General features: G+C 45.5%; 1 protein-coding gene across 1 annotated transcript; it reads left to right on the top strand.

Moving 5' to 3' along the window:
- Positions 1-1,445: 1,445 nt before the first annotated feature.
- On the top strand, positions 1,446-22,979 carry KLHL6 (kelch like family member 6). The gene is made up of 7 exons (XM_008629545.2): positions 1,446-1,801; positions 6,826-6,991; positions 12,533-12,982; positions 14,718-14,955; positions 18,266-18,468; positions 19,408-19,621; positions 21,987-22,979. The coding sequence occupies exons 1-7, from the start codon at positions 1,542-1,544 to the stop codon at positions 22,286-22,288; spliced, it is 1,833 nt and encodes a 610-aa protein (XP_008627767.1). The 5' UTR covers positions 1,446-1,541; the 3' UTR covers positions 22,289-22,979.
- Positions 22,980-23,605: the final 626 nt, after the last annotated feature.

Here is a 23,605-nt window from a genome sequence, read left to right as displayed (position 1 = left end):
TTCCTACAGGAGTACTTAGGAAAGAAGGGGCTGGCTTTAGAAAAGGGAGCATTCATTAGCAAAAGTTAGCGCAAAAGGCAGCAGGAACACATTTACATCAGCTGGGAAAGGAAAAAGCCAAAGGGCAGCACAGACGACACAAAATGAAGAAAACCCAATTACAAGGAGGTAGAGGAAAGCAGGAAGGAGATTTTTTTGCTTTCCTTCCTCTTCATCTTCTAATCCGTCTCTCTCAGACCCGCTTTCACCTCCTTCTAGAAGAGGGGGAAGCCAAGCTTCCCATAACACTGTGAGCTCAGCTATACAAGCTGGAGACAAAAGAGGAAACCAAACACACAGTAAGAACCTGCGGATTGGCAAAACAAGGATTCCTAGAAGTAATTATCACAAAAGCAAGGTTGGTTAGCACTCAAGCTACCAAGGTGAGGAGCTGGCCCTACATTCCTCTCAGGGGGAGATAGAGGTAAGCTTTTCTACTTCCCAGCGTGAGAGTTTCCTAAGCAAGCCGGGGATTTGCTCTGTTACTCTCAGTAGGCTGTGTTGCTTTTTAATTCAGCTTGGATCAGCTTCTCATCTAGGTGATGTCCAAGTAGATCTGGTCCATCCTTAGGTGAAAGCGAAACCTTCAGCACTGTGTGCTCCTGTCATGCTGGAGGGTCAGCCCCAGAGCTCCCCTGCAGTGTCCCCACTGCCAGGTGAGCAGGCCTTGGTCCCGCCACTGTCCGAGTCTGTCTTGGGGACAAGTCAGATGCAGCTGTGACTCAAGCTATGCCCAGCAGTGAGGATGGTGGGGATGAGCATGGGTACACTGCTCCCCAGGCTCTCTCCCTTAGCTTTGCCTGCTAGTCAGAACTGATGGCATGGCACTGGCTGCATGGACCACATCCCTGTGCCCAGCAGTGTGGCCTGAAGACACTCAGCTCTGAGATCTTTGATGCTGCTCCATGTCCTTAAGAGAGTTGTGCCCATTTAGCCTTAAAGAAAAGCCATGCAATGTTTCCCAGCTAACAAGTCATGAGGGACAGAAACATCCACTTTAGGGCTTTCTGAATATGCAAGCATATTATTAAAAAACAAAGCCAAACCCCAAACCAGCTCAGTTATTAATAACCACATACCTGCAGAAAGAAATACAAATTATTACACTTTTTCCCTTAGCAGCCCAGTCCACTAGGAGTGGCTTGATAAGCATGTGGTGCACCTATCAATACAACCAGCAGACCCAGATAACAGCGAGGGACTGGATTGAGGGTGGGAAGCAGGCTGTCCCTGTCACTTGTAATCTTCTCACATCCAGAGGCATCTTAAGGCCTTTCTAAACATGTTGATACTGCCTGAAAATCACTGAAAAAACCCACCCTTTGTTTGTGTTAACAGGATGAGAAAGTGCAAGGCTTCCTGTTATGTGTGTGTGACAGCTACAGATAAGCAGAGACCTCTGGACAGGAAATCCGCCCAACTTCTGCAGTGTGATTCGCCCGAAGCTGAGGAGCTCTTTTTAGATCGAAGCACCAACAGAATGAGACGGGGCTGGCCAGAAAATGGGGGACACACTGGAGAAGAGCTCTGAGGAGCCCCAGATCTCTTTGGACAATGAGTGTTCGATGAAAATGGGGGACCTGGTGGAAGTCTCGAGCTGTGAAAAGGTCAAGTTTGACGATACGGGTCTCTCTCTGGTGCTCCAGAATGGCCTGGAGAACCTTCGGCTTGAAAATTCCCTCACAGATGTCATCCTGTGCGTGGACAGCAGGGAATTCTCCTGTCACCGAGTGGTCCTTGCTGCAGCAAGCAATTATTTCAGGTAAGGTTTGTAACAAACAAAACCAATAAACTTATTTTGCTTCTTAGACTTGAACTGTACGTCTCCAAGGAGTGCAAACTGGGTGCTAAAGTCTGCAAATTTGCACTGAGCCTCTAATTCCTTACATCTTTCAGCTTGTTTTTTAAAGTTCTAGATTTAAATAAGGCAGGTGCCAAGTTGTGGATTTGCTGGAGTTCTGATACCAGCACTCACAAAGTCTGCTGGAGGCGTGCAAAGGAAGACAGAATATTGGCAGTCAAGTGCGTGAGAAAAGGGTGTTTTAACCAAGTTTCTTTAGCCGCTTGTCTTGTCCCTTTGGGACCTGGGCAAAAAGGAATACCTATTCAGATAACAGGCTATTTTTATTGAAATAGGGGTGGGTTTCTGGAACTTGCTGATTTTTCCTGTTACCATTCTGGGGTAAAAAATATACATTGTATTAAATTGTTGAGGAGGAAAGAGAAGGAATTTTCAGTCTGTCCTAGGGTTACTGGAAATCAGTTGCAATGGGAAATATCCCCTTGAAAGCAATTTTGCCACTTCACCATCTCCTTCTGGTCCGCTTGAACTTTTCATTCTTTCAGTACAATAGACATTCTGAGGCTACTGGCCAACAAGAACAAATTTTAGACACACAGGGGAACTCGGTATCAGTTTTAGCACAGATTTTCCATTATCATTTAGACAACATCATTTAGACCATCACATTTGCATGGCTGGGATTTTTTTCTTTTTTTCTTTTACTGCTAAAGTGGTCAGATGACTGAACAGCTACAGAGGAAACACGAGAAAAAAGAACCTGTGACCACTTGTGACATGAGCAGAAAGCTAATTTTAATGGAGTCTGGTAAGCTTTGCTGGTAGTGCCTGGAAGAGCAGTTCTGCTTTTCTAATCTAGTATAGAGACTGTGTCTGTGAATATTTGGAGACAGGTATTATTTCTACAGAGAGGCTATATTTATTGCAGATGAGAAAATGTACAGCTAAAAGCAGAGACGCTCAAGTATTTCTTACCAGCATTGTGTGCAGAATGGACAGCAGATGCACAAATTAAAATCAAAATTATCATAATGATACTTTGACAAAAAACCCCAATTCCTCTATAAGGAAAGTACTGCAATCAGAAGGACTTCACAGTTAAAATTGGGCAAGATAGTTTTATGACAACAGCTGTTGGCCAGCTTTCCACTGAGCCCTGAGCTACAGCCTGTCCATTGGAAGGAGGGGGGATACCTGCCTGGAGGTCATCTCATCCCAAGGCAACTGCACACGTGTGCAGGGTCTGCCCCTCTGGGTGCTTCTCTTTGGCTTGGCTTCCCACAGAGCTGAGATTTATTACATCTCACTGTTGGCCTCTCTTCCAGTGCCCCTTGTCATGTCTCTTTGGGTTAGTTTCAGTCATGTTTGGCACAGGATGGAAATCTCAAACCTGAAGTTCCTGTGAGTTTGATGGAAGTCTGCAGCTAGGAGAGGAGAGATGCTGGACTGGCACCCCTGGCGCTCCACAGGGTAATGAGCAGGGTGTCCCTGCCTGCCAGCACACACAATGCTCAGAACAACCACACTGCCCTGCTCCACTGGGCACAGCCAGCACAGAGCTGAGCATCCTGGGAGGGACCCCGAAATGTGTGTGAGAGGAATAACGAGGGAGAATGGAGGGCTCAGGAAGGGGAAGCTGAGGTTACTGTGAGGAGGGAAAGGAGGACGCAAGTCTGCAGGGAACTGAGCTTCACTGCTTCTGCTGCTCACAAGGAGGCTTCATTCATCTTGCCATAATTCGCTAGAAGCTGCATGGCCCCAGAGAAAGAAGGAATTCTTAAATCACACTGTTCCTGTGAGTACTTTCCATGTTATTACAGGACCTCTAACAGCCATGCACCGGAGCAAAGCAAAGGGACCCAGTGACTCATGGGCTTCATTCCCCTGCAGGAGCAAGTTACACAACCCCCTTCCTGAACGTTGGGTGCCACAGTGCAGGCAATCCACAGCAGCTGACTGGAAGACAGTTAAACAGAGCTAACCACTTCTAGTCCTTCTTCAGCGCTGCTCAAGAGTAGATAGACTAGTTCTTGTGACATCCTGCACCCGTAGACATAAAAACATTAACTCTCCATTTGCCTGTGTGATGGTAACAAAGCAGAGAAGGCAAATAGCAGCTGACTAAGGTGGAACAGTAGTTCTTTAATCCTGCACTGCCCAAGGTAATGGGAGAATGGGGCTGGGAGAGGTTGAAGCCATTTTCCAGAGCATCCTTGAGCTCCAGCATGATTGTTTGAAGTCAGGTTCATAATTCCAAGCATAAGCATTCCAGTGTGGGTGGGTGCTTAAAAAGTGCTTCACAAACTGCAACCCCTCATTTATTTTATTGAGATTTCTCTAATTTTAAATTAGAAAAAATTCAGAAATTTTTCTAAATTTATCCATTTTTGGGTATCTAAATTTGGCACTGGGCCCTCACTTCAGATGTGCATTTCTTAGAGTACATATTGGTTCAAAGGTGCAGTTTAGAATTACACAGGGACAAGAACCAGGGAAACAGACAATGGAATTAGTAGCCACATCTGAAGGATTAAGAGCCTCCTGAGGGTAAATTCAGAAAGATTCAGAGGCAGCTTTTTAATCCCTAGGGGAGAAGCTCAGCCTGATCAGCCTGAGTGGTGTCAGGTGTTCCCTCTGGCTGGCACACAGGATGGGAATGAGAACCACTCCATCTGAGCAGAAGGAAGGCCACAGGAGTCAGCTCTCCTGTCCAGCACTGCCCTGTTTAGCCCAGCCACCATCTAGAGCAGAGTACAGGTGCAAAAGCACAGCACTTTAGATGTGTGATTTCTGCAGCTCACAGCCATGTTACATGAATCCACACCCTACAAAATTGGGAGTGGATGGCAGCTCTAAACCAATTACAAAGATTAGGAGACAGATAGGCCAAAGCACTTTGACCAGACCCCTGTACAAAGCCACCACCACACTCCTGAGGCTGGTTTCTGAGCAGCCTTGCAGAAGTGTAACATTGGGTATCTCTGACTGACCCCATCAAACGCTCTGGTTTGTGGGACGGAAGTGAGACTCTCACCTCCCCGACAGTTCAATACAAGACTGGAGTCACCAGCTTAAGAGATGAAAGGAAGAAGAGCAGACAACACCTGCACCCTCCATGGGCCCATTGTCATTCAGATGAAGCATCCGGCACCCGTGAATCCCGCACAATTGAAGCAGCTGTTCTGTGCCAACCTGCCTCTCCGTGCTGAAGCGCATTCCCAGGGAGAAGTGGGAACAGAGAGCTGCTGTTTTCAAATGGCCACCTGCCCACACATCCCCTCATACGTCACTTGACACTGCCAGAGGGAGAGAAGCTAAATGAATCCCAGTCTCGTGGCCACTGAAGTTAAGGAGCATTTGTCTAAATGCCTTTGAAATACCCTGATTTCAGTAGTAGCAGAAGCTGGACCATGAGGCAGGGCAGTGAAGCAAAAACCTCTAAGGAACTGAGGTGAGTGAAAGGAAAAATGAGAATTTTGGCAGAACAATTTTTCTGACAAGTAACTTCTCTGTCCAAATTTCCTGCTCAAAATTTAGGCCTCCCTATCCAAAGGCAGTTTTGCACACTGAGGTAACTACGACCTTGCTATAAAATTTCTGCTGAGGTAAGGAGCAGGTAGTTCTTAGAGCAAGTAGCAGCTGGTATCTTCCATCCATTTGCCATTCATCATGCCTAACTGCTTTGCAATAAAATCTGTTTACATCTTGATTCCAGTAAGATGTGTCAATCAAACAGCTTTATTCAGGCACTTCTTTTACAAGAATAGTATGGCCTAAGTCTTGGGACTTCTTTCCATTTCCCAGGTTGCATTGTCCTGTCAACATTGTATATGACTAATAAAGAAGGGCTTGGAATGCAGGGTAAAGAGCGCTTCTAATTACACTTTAGATCTGCACATGTTTTTCACCAATGCAGTTACAAGTAGACTCATGTAATTCTGATCTGTTGAGACAGATTCCAAATGATGTGACATCTCATTCTCTGAATGCAGTGAACAAGAAGGGGCTGATCAAAATCCTAAGTAAAAGCAAAAAACACTGGAAGAAATACTGAAATCTATGAACTGAAAATGCAGAGGAAGATGTGTGTGTTTGTCTTGCAGCTGTCACAATGAAAAATGGATTTAAATAGACCTTAGAGAATTTCTGATTTATACCCCACATTAAATATCTGCCTAGTGCCAAAGCTATGTGTGGTGGTCACCTTTCCAATGCAGTATTATCCATCAAAGAAGAGTTGGTATCAACATGTATGAAATCATTGCACTTTCTGCCTAACAGTAGTACCAATTCATGCATATTCAATTGCTTGTCTAGCCAAGCAGTACCAACTCTACAATCCTAAAATTTAGCAGAGGAAGAGTCAGACTCTAAATCAGAAGAAAATCCATAAGCCATTTTCCCCTGGCCCACTGCTGGTATTAATCTGGTCAAAGATATGTTGGGAAGCTGAGAAGTGAGGCTCTCAGCCAGGTGGATCTGGTCTGGCCTCAGAGTACAGTCCCAGCAGTGTCCTGCAGCTCGGAAGCAGGAGGGTATTGACCTGCCAAGGGGTACAAAGTACATGTGCTAAGTGTTAACGAAGTTTGGAGAATGCCAGGCCTTAACAAGCTGCATCTGGACTAGAAACAGACTGAGTAAGAGGCCAGCAGGTGAGACACCACAACTGCTCCACAGCACCAGTCCAGACACGGGCACTAGGCCCACTCAGGCAAGGTCCCAGCTGCCTTTTGCTGCCATGGAGCCCCCAGTCTGCCATAGAGAACAGCTCAGAGGTATCCATCATGTGTGCATGCCTTATCAAACTCATGAGTACAGAGGTAGAAGAGCAACAAAAAGATTTTTCTTGTTTCTTTTCAACAGGAGTAATTGCATAAAACATGAAGCAATCAGAGTGTTCTGTGTTGAAATCTAAATAGCCCAATGTTTTCAGAATGCCTCATCCTGACTGGAATGCAGTAAAAGATAAATGTCTTTCTTTCCAGGGCCATGTTCTGCAATGATTTAAGAGAGAAATATGAGGAGAAGATAATACTAAAAGGGGTTGATGCAGAAACCATGAATATACTCTTGGACTATACCTACACCAGCAAGATGCTCATCACAAAGCAAAATGTACAGAAAGTCTTGGAAGCTGCCAGCCTCTTTCAGGTACAGATAAGTCAAGTGCACTGACCCAATCTGACTGCTCAGGCAACACCATGTCTTACCCTGGTTAGCACACTGCAAACTTCCCTGATTTCATGGGTTCCAGAAGCATTTTGCTTCATATTTACTTACATGAAGGTAAAAAAAGGCAGTGGCAGCCATGTACTGCTCCAAGAGCTTCTCCCACGTGCTGCCTGCCTGGCAGTGCTCCCCAAAATTGAGGTCAGCCTGTCAAGGCCAGTCAGAAGTATTAGTGGGCAGCAGCTGGCATGGCTGGCCACAGCAGGAAGCTACTTTGCCTCTCTGTCTCCCCTGCCTTGAGATGGAGGCTTGCCAGCCAAAGTTAGCATGCTTCTTTGTAGAACTCGTGATGTAAAAGGTTTTAGTCATGGCCTGGGTCTTGTGGGAAGTCAGACTTGGGCAGTGTTACTCAGTCTTTGGTCCGTGAGGTATTCACGTGTCCTGTAAATCATCTGTGAGGTCTACCAAATTGCAGTGTCTGGTACCACGCTGCAAATTGCTAGCAAATTGTAACCAACATAACCTGCCAAGTGCCAATGTGCGTGTGTGTCCAGGCCTCTCATTAAGGACGGCAAGAAACACCCAACTCCATGACCATCGTGGTTCATGAGGGAGCTCAGATTCTTGCATCTTACATGGGAATTTTGCTCTGGAGTTCTAGAACTCTGCTTTTTAGAACACACATCCCATGAGGAGGGGCTGATGGAGTTGGGGGTGTTCAGTCTGGAGAAAAGGAGGCCCAGGGGGAACCCCATTGCTCTCTTTGACTCCCTGACAGGAGGTTGTAGCCAGGTGGGAGTCAGGCTCTTCTCCCAGGCAAAAAGTGATAGGACAAGAGGAAATTATCTCGACTTGTACCAAGGGAGGTTTAGATCGGATATGAGGAAAAATTTCACAAAGTGCTCCCCAAGGTAACTTTAATGTCACCTGGGCCTGCAGTGCAGTAACTCACTGACATTTTCAGCACACCAACACTACCAACTGGTAGCATTCATTTTCAGGACACTTTTCTGTCTTGTGTTTTCTTTTCAACCTTTTTTCCTTAGGATCATTCCTCAGCTTTTTGTTTTGTTTTTTTTTCCCTTCTGGAACTACCAAAAGTATAAACATATGTTTTTTCATGTATCTTCCCTATTTTTCATTAAAATTAAGATTAAATATGATTCCCAAGCCTGGTGCTTGAAGAAAACCATCAAACTCTGTGAGAATAAGGATAAAATTGTGAGGGTACTATAAGCAAGAATAGTAAACTAGAAAAAAATAGATAAACCTAGAACACCAGGAATGTTCAGCTAAAAACAGTGGTTGTTTTGGATACTATCGAGATTTATAAGGCCTTAAAACCTCACATTATCAATGTGAGGGTTTGGGCTGAAAATGTGTTTTGTGCAAAAAAGATTTAGTAACTACTAAATCTTTAGTAATCTACTAAATCAAGCTGACAGAACTAGAGTTCTGCCAGCTTGTCCATGCTATTTATGCTGAAGAACAGAGTTGAAAGAGTCAAATGGTTCATTTGGATATATCAATAGCTGAAAAGATTATTTCTGCAATTTATTGTAACATTTGTGTTTGATAAATTCTTTCAAATTAGTGACATGTGAGAAATCCAAATTCAAAATAGAATCTTTTTATCTGACTGGCAAGAACTTGTGGCAGTCTTTTTAATCTTGCAGACTTGGAAAAGAAGCAAAGAATAAATACCTTGCACAGTTCTAGATATTGCAGTATAAATATTCCAATATAAATTATCTACTTTTCTCTAGAAACTGTTTTTGAAAAAGTTTTACATAATTATGCCTTCCCTTACTCCCTTCTAGTAAGTTTTGACCAAATGCAGTCAAAACTGACAGCAGGAAGAGGTGGAGGGCTATTTGGAGAGAACAGACATCCCTGCTGCAGTGTGCTTTCCTCTGGTGGGAAGCAGGTGAAGGGTATGGAACAGGGAGCTGCTGAACAGCTAAACCTCATCCTCAAGTGACCCAGACAAATTTTTTCCACCTAAAGCACAGCTGCAACATGAGTTCAATAGTCACCTCCTCTGTCTGGGCTGGTGGCTGCCCAGCCACTGCGCTTGCAAGGTTGGTGCCCACCCTGGATCCCGCCCAGCACCCTCTGCCACCCACACTGCCTGCAGAGCTGCTCATCCTTTCACCTCTGGGAAGAGTCAAGATCCCAGCTGTTTCCCAGGGCCATGGCAGGGAGCCCTGCTTCCCTCACTGTAACTCAGCAGCAACATTCAGACCTGTCTACACTGCTCCTGCCCCACTAGGAACCTCTGCATTACCCATTCCCTCAGCAGCGTTTGGGTGAGGGACCACATCAACTGCTGTGGTGGAAGCAAAGAAATGGTGAGAGGGAAGCAGGCTTCTGAGCAGATGAAAAGAAACAGTATTGTCACCGAAGGCTGTGATGCCCGCTGGCATGGAAATGCCACATGCAGTGGGAACAGTGGAGGATGCCCTGAGCTGCCCCCTCTAAGCAGAGCAGGGCTGCTCTACCCTCAAGGGCGTGGCTGAAGCACCACCAGCCTGGTGGCCTGACTGATCCCCAACGCACCCCTTGAACCCCTTGAAACCACTTTCCATGAACAAGGCACTCTAAGGGAAATACTGTTCCAATAGTGACAGCCATCCTGAGGCCACCGAGCAGAGAAGAGGCAGGGTGGCTGCTGCAGGCCGGTGCCACCGTGCAGAGCCGACCGTGCCTGACAAGGGGGCACGATTTGCTATCAAAGGCCTTCAGGGCAGCTCCCGGTGGGAGAAGGGCTGGCAGGCTCGGGAAGCCGCCAGCTCCGCGGAGAGCAGCCCTGCAAGGGTGGCTGTGCCCCTCAGCCGCCCGGCTGGCTCCGGCCAGGGCTCCCTCGGGGTGCAGGTGTCACTGCTGAGCCGGGACATGCTGTCCCTGCAGCCACAGCAGAGCCGGTGGCCGAGGGCCACCAGCTGCAGGGTGCAGGATCCGACCCCAAAGTGTGCTGCATACAGAGAGGGATTATGAATGAGACCCCTTTCAGTCACCATTCCCTTCCCTTTCTGGGGGTTCTAGCCGGAGGCAGGGCTGCTGGCACTGCTTACAGTAGACCATTGAATCAAAGCTGGGACAAGCAAGGACTTATATGGGGAGAATAAATTTTACTATTCAGAGTGAAAGCCAGCTGGAGGCCAAGTAAGCATATGGGATGTCTCTAGCAAGTGAGAACCTGGATTCAAATGGATACTGGGAGAAGGACTAACTTATTGAAGAAACTGTTCCCAGGGAACAGGGCTTTTAAAGTGCCTGGAGTGGCATTAGGAGGGGTACTCAGTGGACAAGCAGAAAATTCAGAGCTCTGCCAGAATAATCAGAGCAGATGAAGCAGAGGCTCAGGGGTGTCTTCATTCTGATGCTCTCTTGAGTCACCCACCTGCTCTTCTAAGACTGACTGACATATGCCCAGGAAGTTTTCGGGGAATTTTAGGGGGAATTTAATCTCTAAATGAAGGCAGTGGTGGGGAGACAGTGCAGTGCAGAGATGGGGAGCAGAACCAGGGAAAGTCCTGCCTTGATTCGCTCCTAAGCAGCCCAGCCTCTCTGGTGAAGCCCTCAGCGGGGCCGTTTCTCACACCCACACCTCACAGTTCTGCATTCGCCTGGCCACAAACAGCTACCCAGCGAGGCAGTGGGGCCTGCTGGCCGTGAGACCAGTGTGCACCGCCTGGGAGAAAACCTCTGCTGCCACCTCGTCAGTATCGCTCTTAACAAGCCATGTATAAATAGAGAGCTCTACAGAGGTTTGCTGCAGGCTCGTGAGAACGTTGTTTTGGGGTCTATTCCCAGACATGACTCTATGAATGACCTTGGCAAATCCTAGGTTTGTTTTTTTTGTGTCTCATTACTAACAACTTTGAATGCTTATGCTTAATAAGCTTAATAATGCTGATGCTTAACCTGCCTCAGGTCTGAAGCCTACCTGGTGGCAAAGCCCTTTCAGATCCTCAAGAAAATGCCCTGGTGAGTTCAAAGTGCTTGCCTTGTGCTAGCCCGGAGAGCAGGCAGGGTGAAGGTGGCAGGTGCTGAGGGGTCACCGAGCTGTGCCACGGTGCCACCGCGGGCCGCTGACATATTTTTATCACAATGGCGGCAACACATTCTGAGACCTCACATAGCCTCGTTCATCAGTCAGTTGCATTTCTCTAAACTTTTGACCACATCTAAATGTAAAACAGGAACCAGGCAGTCTGTACACAACGTCTACAATCGCTCAGCTCTGATAAACAGTCTAAATATGTCAACACGACACCGATGGGTCTGGAAGATTCTATCTAATTACTGAAACAAATCTACATACTACAGTGTTTAAAAATGTTTCGCTTCCTCTTTGCCCCTCAATTACTGTTGTGCAACTTTCCCCCGTGAGACAGCATGAGTTAAAACGGTTTGCTTGCTGCCACTGGATGGAAAAACGACCCAAAAAACACAAATGGCAATGTACAACATTAGCTCTGATCCATATTTATTGTGCTGTTCAGTGGCAATTATCTGTATCTGAAATCACAGAGGTGACGGAAAACCCATTAGGATGAAGCACTGTAACTGATCAGTTCTACCCAAAACTGGTTCCCAGTTCCTGAATAATCATCAGCAATCCAACTCAGATCATAGTTTTTGGAAATACCCCGCAGACACCTGTGGCCCAGAATATGTGCATTTGGGGCACTCAGGTGGGATTACTTTGCCAAGGAAATTTATGAGTAGTTGTGATGCCTTGTTGAATGCAAACACAGACAGCTCTCTGATTAAGGAGACTCTGTGTGTAAAATGTGCATCAATATTTTTTTCAGCCGATGGTGATGACAAAGGTCACTAGACCCTCTGAAGGCCTCCCCCACAACAGACTCTTCCCAGAAAACCCTGTCTGTCAGGAAGCTCAAAAGAATTGCTGATGGCCAATCTCTTCCTACCACTTACCCCAGCCTAGGACTGCTGCCCGTACCTCCTGGGGCAGCATGCTGGTCCAAACCTCCCAGACCTCAGCGCCACTCTCACAAGGCCTCAGATACACTTGGTGTTTGGAGGGTGGGAGCATAAATGCAGACAGTGGAGCCACCTTCACTCTGAGTCAGCCAGACTCTGTTCTAGTTGGTCTGAGCTGACATGCAAGATGAAGCAGGGTAAGCAAATCAGAAACCTGGGGTCCTTATCTGTACTTTGTAACTCCATGATTGCTAGTGCTTTGAGATCTCATGGAGGAGAAGGGAATGCTAGGAAACTCTTTTGTGAAACAAAATTCATGACTGTCACAGGTCTTCTGCATCTTCTGCATGAGGGAAAAGGAGCAATTGCATGCAGAGGAATAAAAACAATGGAAGGAAGAAATTCTCATTTCAGACTGCAGATCTTGGGAGATACCTGTCCCCAGATGATCTAATTCTTGTCTCCCCAGGCTCTTTGCTGTATTGGGCATGGCTGGTTGCTCCATAGCTCTCCTGTGATGCAGTCGCTCAGTAACCCTTCTGTGCTTATACAAGCTTTTTCTGCCCACAGTTCCTTCGCATGGTAGATGCTTGTGCCAGTTTTCTCACCGAAGCGCTCCAGCCAGAGAACTGCGTTGGCATCCTGAGGCTGGCTGATGCCCACTCCCTGCACAGCCTGAAGCAACAAGTGCAGAACTACATTATCCAGAACTTCACCCAGGTCCTGAACTATGAGGAGTTCCTGGAGCTGCCAGCGGACATCCTGTGCAGCACACTGAAGAGCGATGACCTCTACGTCACGGAAGAGGCACAGGTGTTCGAAACTGTGATGAACTGGGTCCGTTACAAGGAGTCAGAAAGGTTTTCTCTCCTGCCTTACCTGCTGGAGAACGTCCGGCTGCCCCTCTTGGACCCTTGGTATTTTGTAGAGACTGTTGAAGCCGATCAACTCATTAGACAGTGTCCAGATGTCTTTCCTTTGCTCCAAGAAGCAAGAATGTACCATCTGTCAGGCAATGAGGTGAGTAAAACAGGAAGGTATTAGCCACTCTTCGTAAAAGTCTCATGCTTCAGCTCAAAAATCGTTTTGGAAGGAGCAGTGCCACGGGGCAGAAAAAGGTACTTACACTGAAGTTTCACTAACTGATGCTACTGAAAAGTCAAAATGGGCCTCAGAATTTATCCTGCTGTCTTAGAGAGTTCAGAAGCTTTTGGCGGGTTGTTTAAAGACAAAGTGTATGGCTTCCTGTTTATGAACATCTGAGCTTGACCCTTCACACGCACTCTTGCTCACTCTTGCTAGATGAAGAGCCCAGGTAGCTTCCCTAGTAAAAAGGCAAATGGTGTTAGCCCTGACACCTCGCCCTCTCAGCTATTACTTCAAGCCTAAGAAAAGAGGAATAATTTTCCCACCGAACTGTGCCACAATCTGTAATGACTTTCAAATGTGAATATGTAACATCTTCCCCTGTTACTTATGTGGGAAAATGTTTCATAAAGGGAAACATTCTTCCTCCTGTGAAGAAGACAGTCTCTTTCCGGAGGAGAGGACTGCCCATGTGCCATTTGCAGAGGTCCCTGCACCCGCAGAGACAGATTAATCCTGACATCCAGTCGAGTCCTGTCCTGCCTGCTCAGTGCAGGCTGTGATGGAGCTCCGGTTCTTCAATTGCCTGTCCCCTTTGGAAAGTTAGGTATCAGTCACATCTCCTTGCCGAAAGTACGGGGGAGAGGGGAGAGCAACCAAGAGGTCAGATTTCACAACAGGAGCAAAGCACGTGAGTGTGTGAAGAAAGGTGTACCTCCTCAGTCAGAGTCAGAGGAGGGCAGGAGCAAGCTGTGGGCCCATCACTCACAGCGGATGTGTCACCGGCACGGCGAGGGGGGAGAGACCAAGTGCTCCTTGTGCTGGGGACTGCATGAGACTCTGCACGGTGACCTGGGGCAGTGCCGGCCAGTCTGGTGGGAGCTCCCTGAGGAAGCCTTGTCCCACTGAGCAGTGCTGTCAGGTGCATGCGGGATAGATAAAGGGAGCGTTACCCCGGGCTGAACACGCATTACACTCATCTTCAAAGGGACAGCCGCGAGAGGCAGCGCTGCCAGCTGCCCTCCCCCGGGGCTGACGCCTGGCAGTGGTGGCAGACAGGTTAAAACAGAGTCCTGGAAGCTGGCAAGTTCTGCGACTCATGTTCTGTAAAAATCAGAATGTGCCTAATCATTTTCTAGACATAGTCAAAATGCAAGATTCATGTCTGTGTAGATAATATTTTGTAATATAGATAAATTATGCCGATTTATAGAAACATGTTAAAAGCAGAAAGAGAAGTAAAACTTTAAGCAAGATGCCTCCTGACACAGCATTTAACCTGTGGGTCTTGTTTGCAAGCATTTCCTCCAAGCAGAACACGAGTTTCCAAGCACCCCTTGCACTCTTTGCTCCTGGTGAACACCTACCTGGCAAGTGACTTTCTTGGTGCCATCCTGGTAATTCCTAAAAGGATCTGAAAGGGTCCTAGTAGGTAGGCAAAAGCAACTAAGTCCACAGTTGCCTGCTGAAAGAAGGATAGAGCAACCTCTATTGAATGCTTCTAGGATGCTTTTCAGGCTTTCAACTTACAAAGCATTGGCTAATTGGTTCAGCTGATGTAAGCCTGCTGTGATTTGAAAAACAGGTAATCAAAAAAAAGGTCACCTGGCCTTTCTGTTATTGTAGATGTAAGTGCCTTGTGTACTCACTCTGTCTCACTTGCGTTTAGATTATTACAGAAAGAACCAAGCCCAGGATGCACGAGTTCCAGTCTGAGGTGTTTATGATCATAGGGGGCTGTACAAAGGAAGAGAAATTTGTAGCAGAAGTGACTTGCCTGGATCCTTTGAGGCGAAGCCGTCTGGAAGTAGCAAAATTACCAATCACAGAGCAGGAGCCGGAGAGTGAGAATAAAAAATGGGTGGAGTTTGCATGCATTACTCTAAAAAATGAAGTCTACATATCGGGTAAGGTACAAGACATTGGGAGTGCAAGAGGGGAGCAAAGGGTTCTCACAATTATTTCCAGCTTTTTTCAAGACCATGCTTGAGGCAGCTTTAGAAAAATTAAGCACTACATTTTAATGCTTTGGCTTTGGCCATGCTCCAGAGAGCACTGGCTGTGTAAGGACACTGCCTAGCTCTGATTTGAGCACAGGATTCCTTTTTACCAGTATTAATCTATATGCTTGGATACTTGTGTGCAGCACCCTAAACAGTGACTGAGGTCACAGAAAGGTTCTTGGGAACAGTTTACCAAACATAAAGTGACAAATTGCTTCAGCATCTTCTCACGACAAGTCCATTTGAAGCTACATATGCATAAGCAAAATCCTGCCAGAATCTGAGTCATTCTGCAAAAGTCAGTCAAGAACCTGCAGGGAACTGTCACTGATGTTGGGCTGCCCCTGAAAGCTGCCATCACAGAGAACTCTAGGACTGCCCACCTGTAGCTGTTACCTTGGCAGTATAAACTGTCAAAGCCAGATGAAATCCCATGGTCCAGATACCCAGTGTGGGGCTGAACAACTCATGGGCTGATCATCATCCCAAGAGCTTCAGGAGGTGTATTTAACTTCCCACACAAATACAGTTGAGCTCCACACAGGGGTTTGATCCCAGAGCTACAGAGATTTTACTCTGACAACCAAAAAGGTTAAAATCAAGCTTGTTAGCCAGTTTGAGAGCTGCTTTTGATGGCCTATCAAAAAACAAGTTTGAGGATCTTGTTCTGCTTCCAGAGGAAAAGTGACAGCACGCTGTCCATCACTGTCGCATTACAGACCATGATACAGAGCAGGGCCTTTGTAGGTAGAATACTTTCTTTTCTGCAAAGCTAGCCACCAAATTCTATACTCCCTTAAAACAGAAGAGTAGAAAGGAGGAGGGTAGGCCACAGCGTGAATGCTTTGCTTAAGTGTGAATAGTGGTCTACTGCCTTTATTCAAATATCTTCCATTGCATTCTTTCTTTTGGGAATCCACATATTTTTGATACTTCATTACCATTTAACATTTATTAAAGCTTTATCCTGGGATAAGAATTTGATTACTCCTCCCATAACTACAAATACAGAATGTTTTTCCTTTCAGCCCACCATAGAGAGTTTCTGGCATCAGTCCCTCTGTTAAAAGTTAGCTGTAGAGAGGAATCTAAGTCAAACATTCCAACTAGGGAATATTCCCCTCACCTTCACCCCCTTGAGTTGAGAGGTCTTTTTTCCATTTGCCTTCAATTTGTTACCCTTCCCTCTTTTTCAAGGCTTTTTGCATTCTTTTATTTCTGACATCTTTTCCAATGTCTCTTCACCTTTATTTTACGGTCTATCCAGGCTACCTCCAGGCCAGGCTAACATTCCCTGCTGTGGTGAGTCTAAGCTGGCTTTCCCTTTGCTTCTGTTCTCACAGGTTCTCTTTCTTCCTTCTCTGCTTACTTGCATATCTCTGATTCCCTCTCTCCATTCCCTCTTTGCCTTTCACCTTTTTGCCCTTTGCACACAAATAAAAGGCTGAGTGGACCAAAGCTGTTAGCGTTTTTTTCTCAGCTAAACCAATTATTAGTGTCTCAATCCTGATTAAACATCTGCTTCCTCCTGCATGTCCTTCTACTTTTGTTTTCATTCTTTAGCTCCTGTACTTTGCTTCTTCTCTAACTTGACTTTAATTTTTCCTAACTTGATCTCCCCTTGCATGTGCTCATTTCCCTCCATATCTTCTGGAGTACAGTCTGGAGTCTTCCCTGCTCCTTTAGCATCTGAAAAATAGGAAAGACCTTTGCACAAGATTATGACTACTGTTAGATCATGATTTCCCCAAAACAGTTTAAATGCTTTGACTGGATGGCCTGAAAAACTACATTTGTAGCATAACTAAAAATGACATGAACTATCGTTCACCACTCTGATACTTTTACTAATTTAGGTACAATTTCTCTTCAAATTAGGAAGAATTGTTTTCCTGAGGAAAAACAGAAACAAAATAAACCTCCAATTCTCTCAAAAATCACCCACTGGTGATCTCAACAAATTCACCCACTGGTCCAGCTCAAGCTACTACATGAGTTTCAGCCTGTGGAGGAAAGCACAAGCTCATGTCAAAGGGAAATTTCAAGGGAGAGTAGGGGGAACACCTGCAGTCTCTCAGCCCCATTGTAGCCATGAATGCTGCATTCAGGCCCTTTGGCCACTTCAGCTATTTGAGTGCAAATAAAATTCAACACATACATGTGAAAAATACTGAGACAAAAGCATTACAAACGACTCTTTCTAGCATGCTAATTATCTCCCATTCAATCTGCTATTTGGCCGAGAGATAGGCTCCATCAGTTTGCAGTGATCTGGCTGCAGTACAGAATACCAATGAAGGCAGACATTTTCTCAATGGAATATGAATTCTCTTTTCAGTATATTCACCAGTGAAGCAAATGTTTAATCAGGTTGCAGATGATGGAATAAGCTGCTCAGTCTGTAAATGTGGGTTCAGGCTTAACTAGATCCATTTGTATTACAGTTACACCAGAAACTGTACGCAAACAACAGCGCTTGTTTAAAACACTGCTCTCTGCTTTAGCACAAGCAAAGATTCACTTGCGAGTCAGCTCTAGCATGAGTTTGCAGGGTCCAGTTTTGATCTTCAAGCTATAAATATGAAGCACACCCAGGTCTGTAGAGAAAGAGACCAGAAGGAGAGGCACAAAAATGAGATCCCAGCCATATGGTCCCAAGGTTGAATAGTAAAACCTCCAAGTCGTGCAGGACTATTGTTGGTAGGAGTTCAGTCAGGTCTTTTGCTTTATGATGCAAACCACAGGGCTGGCTGGATCTGCCCTGCACAACCTGGCAGTTCTCCAGTGCAGGACTGTCTTCAAGGGATTTGGCACTACCAGCTGCAGCATCCTCCACTACCTTACTTAAATCATGTTTGTTTATTTGTCCCTTTGCAGCAGTTCTGCAAAGCCCTCGTGGTGCACAAAATCTCCTGCATTTCACCCTGCTGTGTGGTTAGTTGTGCACTCGGTATTAAAATGAAAGTGGTTGTGGTCTGGTAAAGTGAGGAACAGTGATTTGTCTTCACTCAATATTTGGCTGTAGAAATTGTTCCATTTCCTTCACTGTTAAATAAACTAAATTCAGAAATTTTCTTCTGTTGTAACAGGACCAGTTAACAATCAGTAATAATGATTTCCATTGTGAGAGAACACACTTAAATTTAAACATATTGGAGTTTTTAACTAAATACAAACTGTGCTATCATATTTACATATGTCATGTACACTACAGGTGGCAAAGAAACAAAGCATGATGTCTGGAAATACAACGCCTCCATCAACAAATGGATACAAATTGAGTATCTCAATATTGGGCGCTGGAGACATAAAATGGCAGTGTTGGGTGGCAAAGTGTATGTCATTGGTGGGTTCGATGGCATGCAGAGAATCAACAGCATGGAAGCATATGATCCCTTTCATAACTGCTGGTCAGAGGTAAGAGGCTGCATCATGTAACATTTTAATCATTTGGAACATTTAAATCAGAAAATCTTAGGGCTTGGATTCCTAAAAGTGTCCTTGTATAATTCTTTGAAGTACTTCTGGTCTTTAAAAAGCATAAATTTTTTTTTTTCTATAGATATGCATACCCTTTAGAAGGTAAAAATCCCTGGATTGCCAGTCTGTCAGTTCCTGTGAGACATCTAATACCTGGCTTTCCTTTCCGTAGTTGGCTTTTAAAGTTAGTAGTCCGTAAATCAAGGAGTAAGAATATAGTACACATGAGCCAGAGCACAGGCTGAAAACTACTGCTCTGACACATTTTATATGTATATAAAATGTGTATATCAACCTGTGCATTATATATGGTGTGGGTTATACATTTAAGTTGAAACTACAGGTTTGAAGGTAAACAGCAAAACCCCCCCCAGTTCTACTCACTGTACTTCAAGCAGTGAGAGGAGAGAATTAGGCAACCAATTAATCCACGACAGTAATGAGATTAGGTATCATAACAGCAGATACAACCCATTGTCTCTGGATTATACAAAGCAATGTGGATGACTCTAACAATCACAGCTGCAAGTAGAAAGATCAGTATGAACAAATTTCTTGTGCTTTTTTGCAATGTATGTAAGTATGTAAAGGAGATCTTTGGTACTTCTGACATTTCCTAGCTTTTGAATTATTGCTAAAGTAATTTTAATTTCAGCATTTGAACAGAGCTTATTTTTATTAAATTTTATTAGATTTTATTATGTTTTTGCGGTCTTAAGAAAAAGCTGAAACATATTTCTCCCTTATCCTTAGAAACATCATCTTCTGAACCCTGCTTAAAAAGGGATGTCTGACTTAAAATTCCCTAGGCTCTCTCCCCACAGGCATCAGTCTGACTGCTTCAGATGGTTACTAATGATTATTTTTGGTCCACAGGCTGCTCCCCTCCTGGTCAACGTGAGCTCCTTTGCTGCAGCCAGCTACAAGAAGAGGCTGTACGTGATTGGGGGAGGCCCCAATGGGAAGCTGGCGACAGACAAGACGCAGTGCTACGACCCTGCCACCAACACGTGGAGCCTGAAGGCTGCCATGCCCGTGGAGGCCAAGTGCATCAACGCCGCCAGCTTCCGTGACCACATTTATGTGGTGGGTAAGTGAAGCACCAGTGCCTCTCCTTGTCTACACCCCAGCAGGGCTTGTCTCTGTGCTTCCGTGTTAGTTTTACCCACACGCTCCATGGAGTGTAGTCATGGAGTCAGCTGGCTCTTCCCATTGAGCTTAGCGAGGGATGGGAATCCAGGACATTCACAAGCAGTAGGTAAAGGTCACCAAGACAAAATCCCTGTTAGCATGGTAGCTATCTTGGAAAGCTGGAGGTAGCCCAGAGACAGCTTAAAGCCATCCAAAAATGTGTTCATAGTGGCAAGGGCATGATCTCATGGCTACATCATGTCCCGTCTCCTCTCCAGGGGCATTGCACAACCCACTGCATACAGGATTTATGCAGGGAGAAGAGTACTAGGAGCAGGTCATAGGAGCAGAGCCACTGATACCCAAAGACCCAGAGCTCTTCACTAGATTGTACCGGGGGTTAATTCAGTCAACCATCAGAATTGGAAGAAAAAATGGAAGAACAAGAGTTGGATGGTGGTGAGCTGAACTATGGAGGGAGGAGGGGGCCTGCACACATCTCCAGATGGTGCTGGAAAAACCAAAAGGAAAGAAGAACATTTGTTTCCAAAACGGGAACTCTGAAAAGTTTCCCCTCCCTCTCTCAGCCTTGGAGCAGGGAATTTCCCACTTGCAATATAATCAATATGGTGCTGAGAGCTGGTATAGAGCTGCAGTATTCACCAAATAATTAATGGTGCTCTGGAGGGAGATTTATAATCTGCATGTGTGTGCACACATATATATACACACCCCTCCCCCCCCTTTTGTTTACATAAATACCTCATGCTTGTCCTCAGCACAGGAGTCGACCTCACCCTGTTTGTACAGGATGACAGAGAGAGAAGGCACATGACTTAGGGGCTAGCTGATATAACTCCAGATAAAATGGATGTGATACTCCAGACGCATTCATTCAGCATCTTTCAGCCAGGAACATCCATGAATAAATATCTTGTTTACTTATCTGAGAAACAAATCTACTTCAATTGGGTAGAAATCAGCCCCTTCTGAAGTTAAGAAGATAAAAGGGTATTGGTTACTGCATCCAAAGCAATCAAATTACCCAGACTGATGAATTACCAACTGCCAGGTGAATCACTACAACTAACAATGTCTGTTTTCAGTCTGTTCCAATTAAGTCACCTCTCAATGATTTGGTCACCCCTCAGGTACTGGACCAGTATTGTCAAACTCAGCATCTATAATAACTACCACAGATAAATGCTCACTTTGCCAGCAGGGAGGATCCCAGGCATTGCTGCACCTCATCAGTAAGACCATGGCTTCAGGGTTTCCCCAACCCTATCCAAGAAGATGGTGCCAGACTCTTTCCAGTGGTGCCCAGGGACAGGACAAGGAGCAATGACCATAACTGCAACCTAAGAAGTTCCACCTCAGCCTGAGGAAGGACTTCTTTATGTTGAGGGTGGCAGAGCACTGGAACAGCTTCCCAGTGAGGTTGTGGAGTCTCCCTCTCTGGAGACATTCCAAACCCACTGGGATGTGTTCCTGTGTAACGTACTCCAGGTAACCCTGCCTTGGCATAGGGGTTGGACTGGATAATCTCCAGAGGTTTCTTCCAACCCTAACAATTCTGTGATTCTGTACAGCTACTACAGAAGACACATTCAGTCCCTGCAAATTTCAGAATAAGAACCATTTAGCTGTTGGTAGTCTCAGGAGCAAATATTTTTTCATAGCCTTTCTTAAGAATTGAGGTATTGACCATTTTTTCAAGAGAAAAGGACACTGCAAGATTGAAAAGGTGTACTAAAAGTTTAATGAATGACTTCAGTTTTGGGAAACAGAGAAACGGAAGGTCACTCTGTGTTTAACAAACCCATAGGAAGATTATTGATTCAGTCTGACAAACCCTAAACAAGGAAGGGTTTTTGAGAGCAGCCAGCTCCAGGAAGAAGGAAGTCTGATGGACAATGAAGTTAGAGGAGTGAGTGGAAAAATCCTATACCCATTTCTAACAGTGATGGTTTACCACAGCTGGTACTCTGTGATCTAAGCTCTTTTAAACAAGATCGTATTTTTCTGAAGCTGTGTCCTTAGCTGGAGCAGTAGGTATGAGAAAGGTCTGTTGCTAGATGCACTGTGGTCACACTGAATGATCACAGCAGTTTGTTCTGGCCTTAAATTCCACAGCCTTATGAGTGGCCTTCTGCAGCTCAGGCTTTCAAAACAATAAAGTATCCTGTGACCTTGTTTTTTCTTGGCTTTGGGGCAGAAATCGTTCTTACGAATGTCAGGAAGAGAGTCTTGTTGAAGTGGATGGTTTAACTAAACTCGCTTCAGGAATGGTCAGTGCAAACAAATATCCATTTCCTTCCCAGGTGGGGCAATGAAAGCGCTCTATGCCTACAGCCCCCAGGAGGACACGTGGTGCCTGGTGACTCAGTTCACCCACGAGAGAGCCAGTTGTGGGATTTCTCCTTGCAACAACAAGCTGTTTATCACCGGGGGCCGAGATGAAAAGAACGAAGTCATTGCAACAGTGCTCTGCTGGGACCCTGAAACTCAGAAGCTGACAGAAGAGTGTGTCCTGCCTCGGGGGGTGTCTCACCACGGGAGCGTTACCCTCAGGAAGTCTTACACGCACATCCGTAAGATTGTGCCCGGGGCAGTTTCTGTCTGAGCGCAGAGAAACCCAGTGTCTCCGTGCCCGGTGGCACAGACTGCAGTGAGGATGGTTTTTAGCTTCAGGTAGCAATGAATGGAAACACCACCACAGGTCCTCTGGGGGGTATCTGTATATATGCTCAGTCCTTGCATTTCCCCTGTATAGTATATCCTTAAATTATCTTAATTCCTTCCCTCCGTGGAAAAACAAAGGGACCAGCTGCAGTTTACTCCTGCCAACACAATACCTCGAATCAGGCAAAGAAATGTAGGTGGGAAAGTAACTTCCCAGCTATATCTACCTTGAAATGTGCTTGAACTGTCTCAGTCTGGTCCCAGAGTTTGGTCAACTATTTATTGTGTTAAGTTGGATTTGCAATACCTACTAGTGAAAAAAGAGAAGTTGCTTTTGGAATTAAATATTTGTGACATTGGTGGAACATAATGTTGTGTCTTCCAAAGCTGTGCTTTTTCCCCGCAGTGTTTGGCACATTAGATTAAGTTTGAACCAGCTTGTTTGTTTGTTTGAAGATACTTTGTTGGGTTTTTCAGTTTTGCATGACCAAAAAGAATCCACCTCAGTTCGCAAACCTTGCTCTCATTCCCAAGGAAGAGACTGCACAGGCTGCAAATGTAAATGAACGCTAATTTGTTTCCACTGAACATTCACTGCGGCTGTTTTCTAAATAAAACAGACCAAAACCTAGTTTCCCTTTTCTTTGTTCTGTGTCGGGTGACTGTTCTGCCTGGAAGGCCTTTTCCTCTCCCGGTTGTTGTGCCCCGGCAGAGCAGCGGAGCCCGACTGCTCCATCCCTGCCTCCATCCCCACTGGGTGGCAGTGCACTCACAGGATTTTTCTCACGCGTTTTGGTTTCCTGGAACGCAATCGTACAAAACGGTCTGCTGGAGAGAAAAACAGTTCCAGGTACTGTTCCCAGCCTGGTTCCTGAGATTATCACATGCTGTACCAGAAGGGGCAAATGTTCATCGGGCCAGGAGGGCCCAAGTCGCGAGTCCCAGCATCTAGGTCAGTTGCAGGGAAAGAAAAACAAACATTGAAGAGGTCACGCCCGGGACGCCCTGGGACACTCTTGGCCAAAGACTGGGAACATATTCCCGTCCCCCCTCCCCTGCCTAGTTGCTGGAAAGAGCCAACTCACTATTAAATCAAGACAGAAAACACTGTGCAAAACAAATCTCTCCAAGTGAGAGATCAGTGACTCCTTCCAGCCTTCCCTCCCTCTCTGTAATGTCTCCTTTTGCCTTATACAGTATTAAAAATAATATTTCTGTCATCTTAGGCTGAGAAAAAAACATGGATTCCTGAATTTCA

The sequence above is a fragment of the Corvus brachyrhynchos genome, unplaced genomic scaffold, assembly GCF_000691975.1.
Source record: "Corvus brachyrhynchos isolate BGI_N302 unplaced genomic scaffold, ASM69197v1 scaffold223, whole genome shotgun sequence".
In the NCBI taxonomy this organism is placed as follows: domain Eukaryota; kingdom Metazoa; phylum Chordata; class Aves; order Passeriformes; family Corvidae; genus Corvus; species Corvus brachyrhynchos.
The sequence above is the reverse complement of the archived record's forward strand: the minus strand, read 5'-3'. Positions and strand labels throughout refer to the sequence as shown.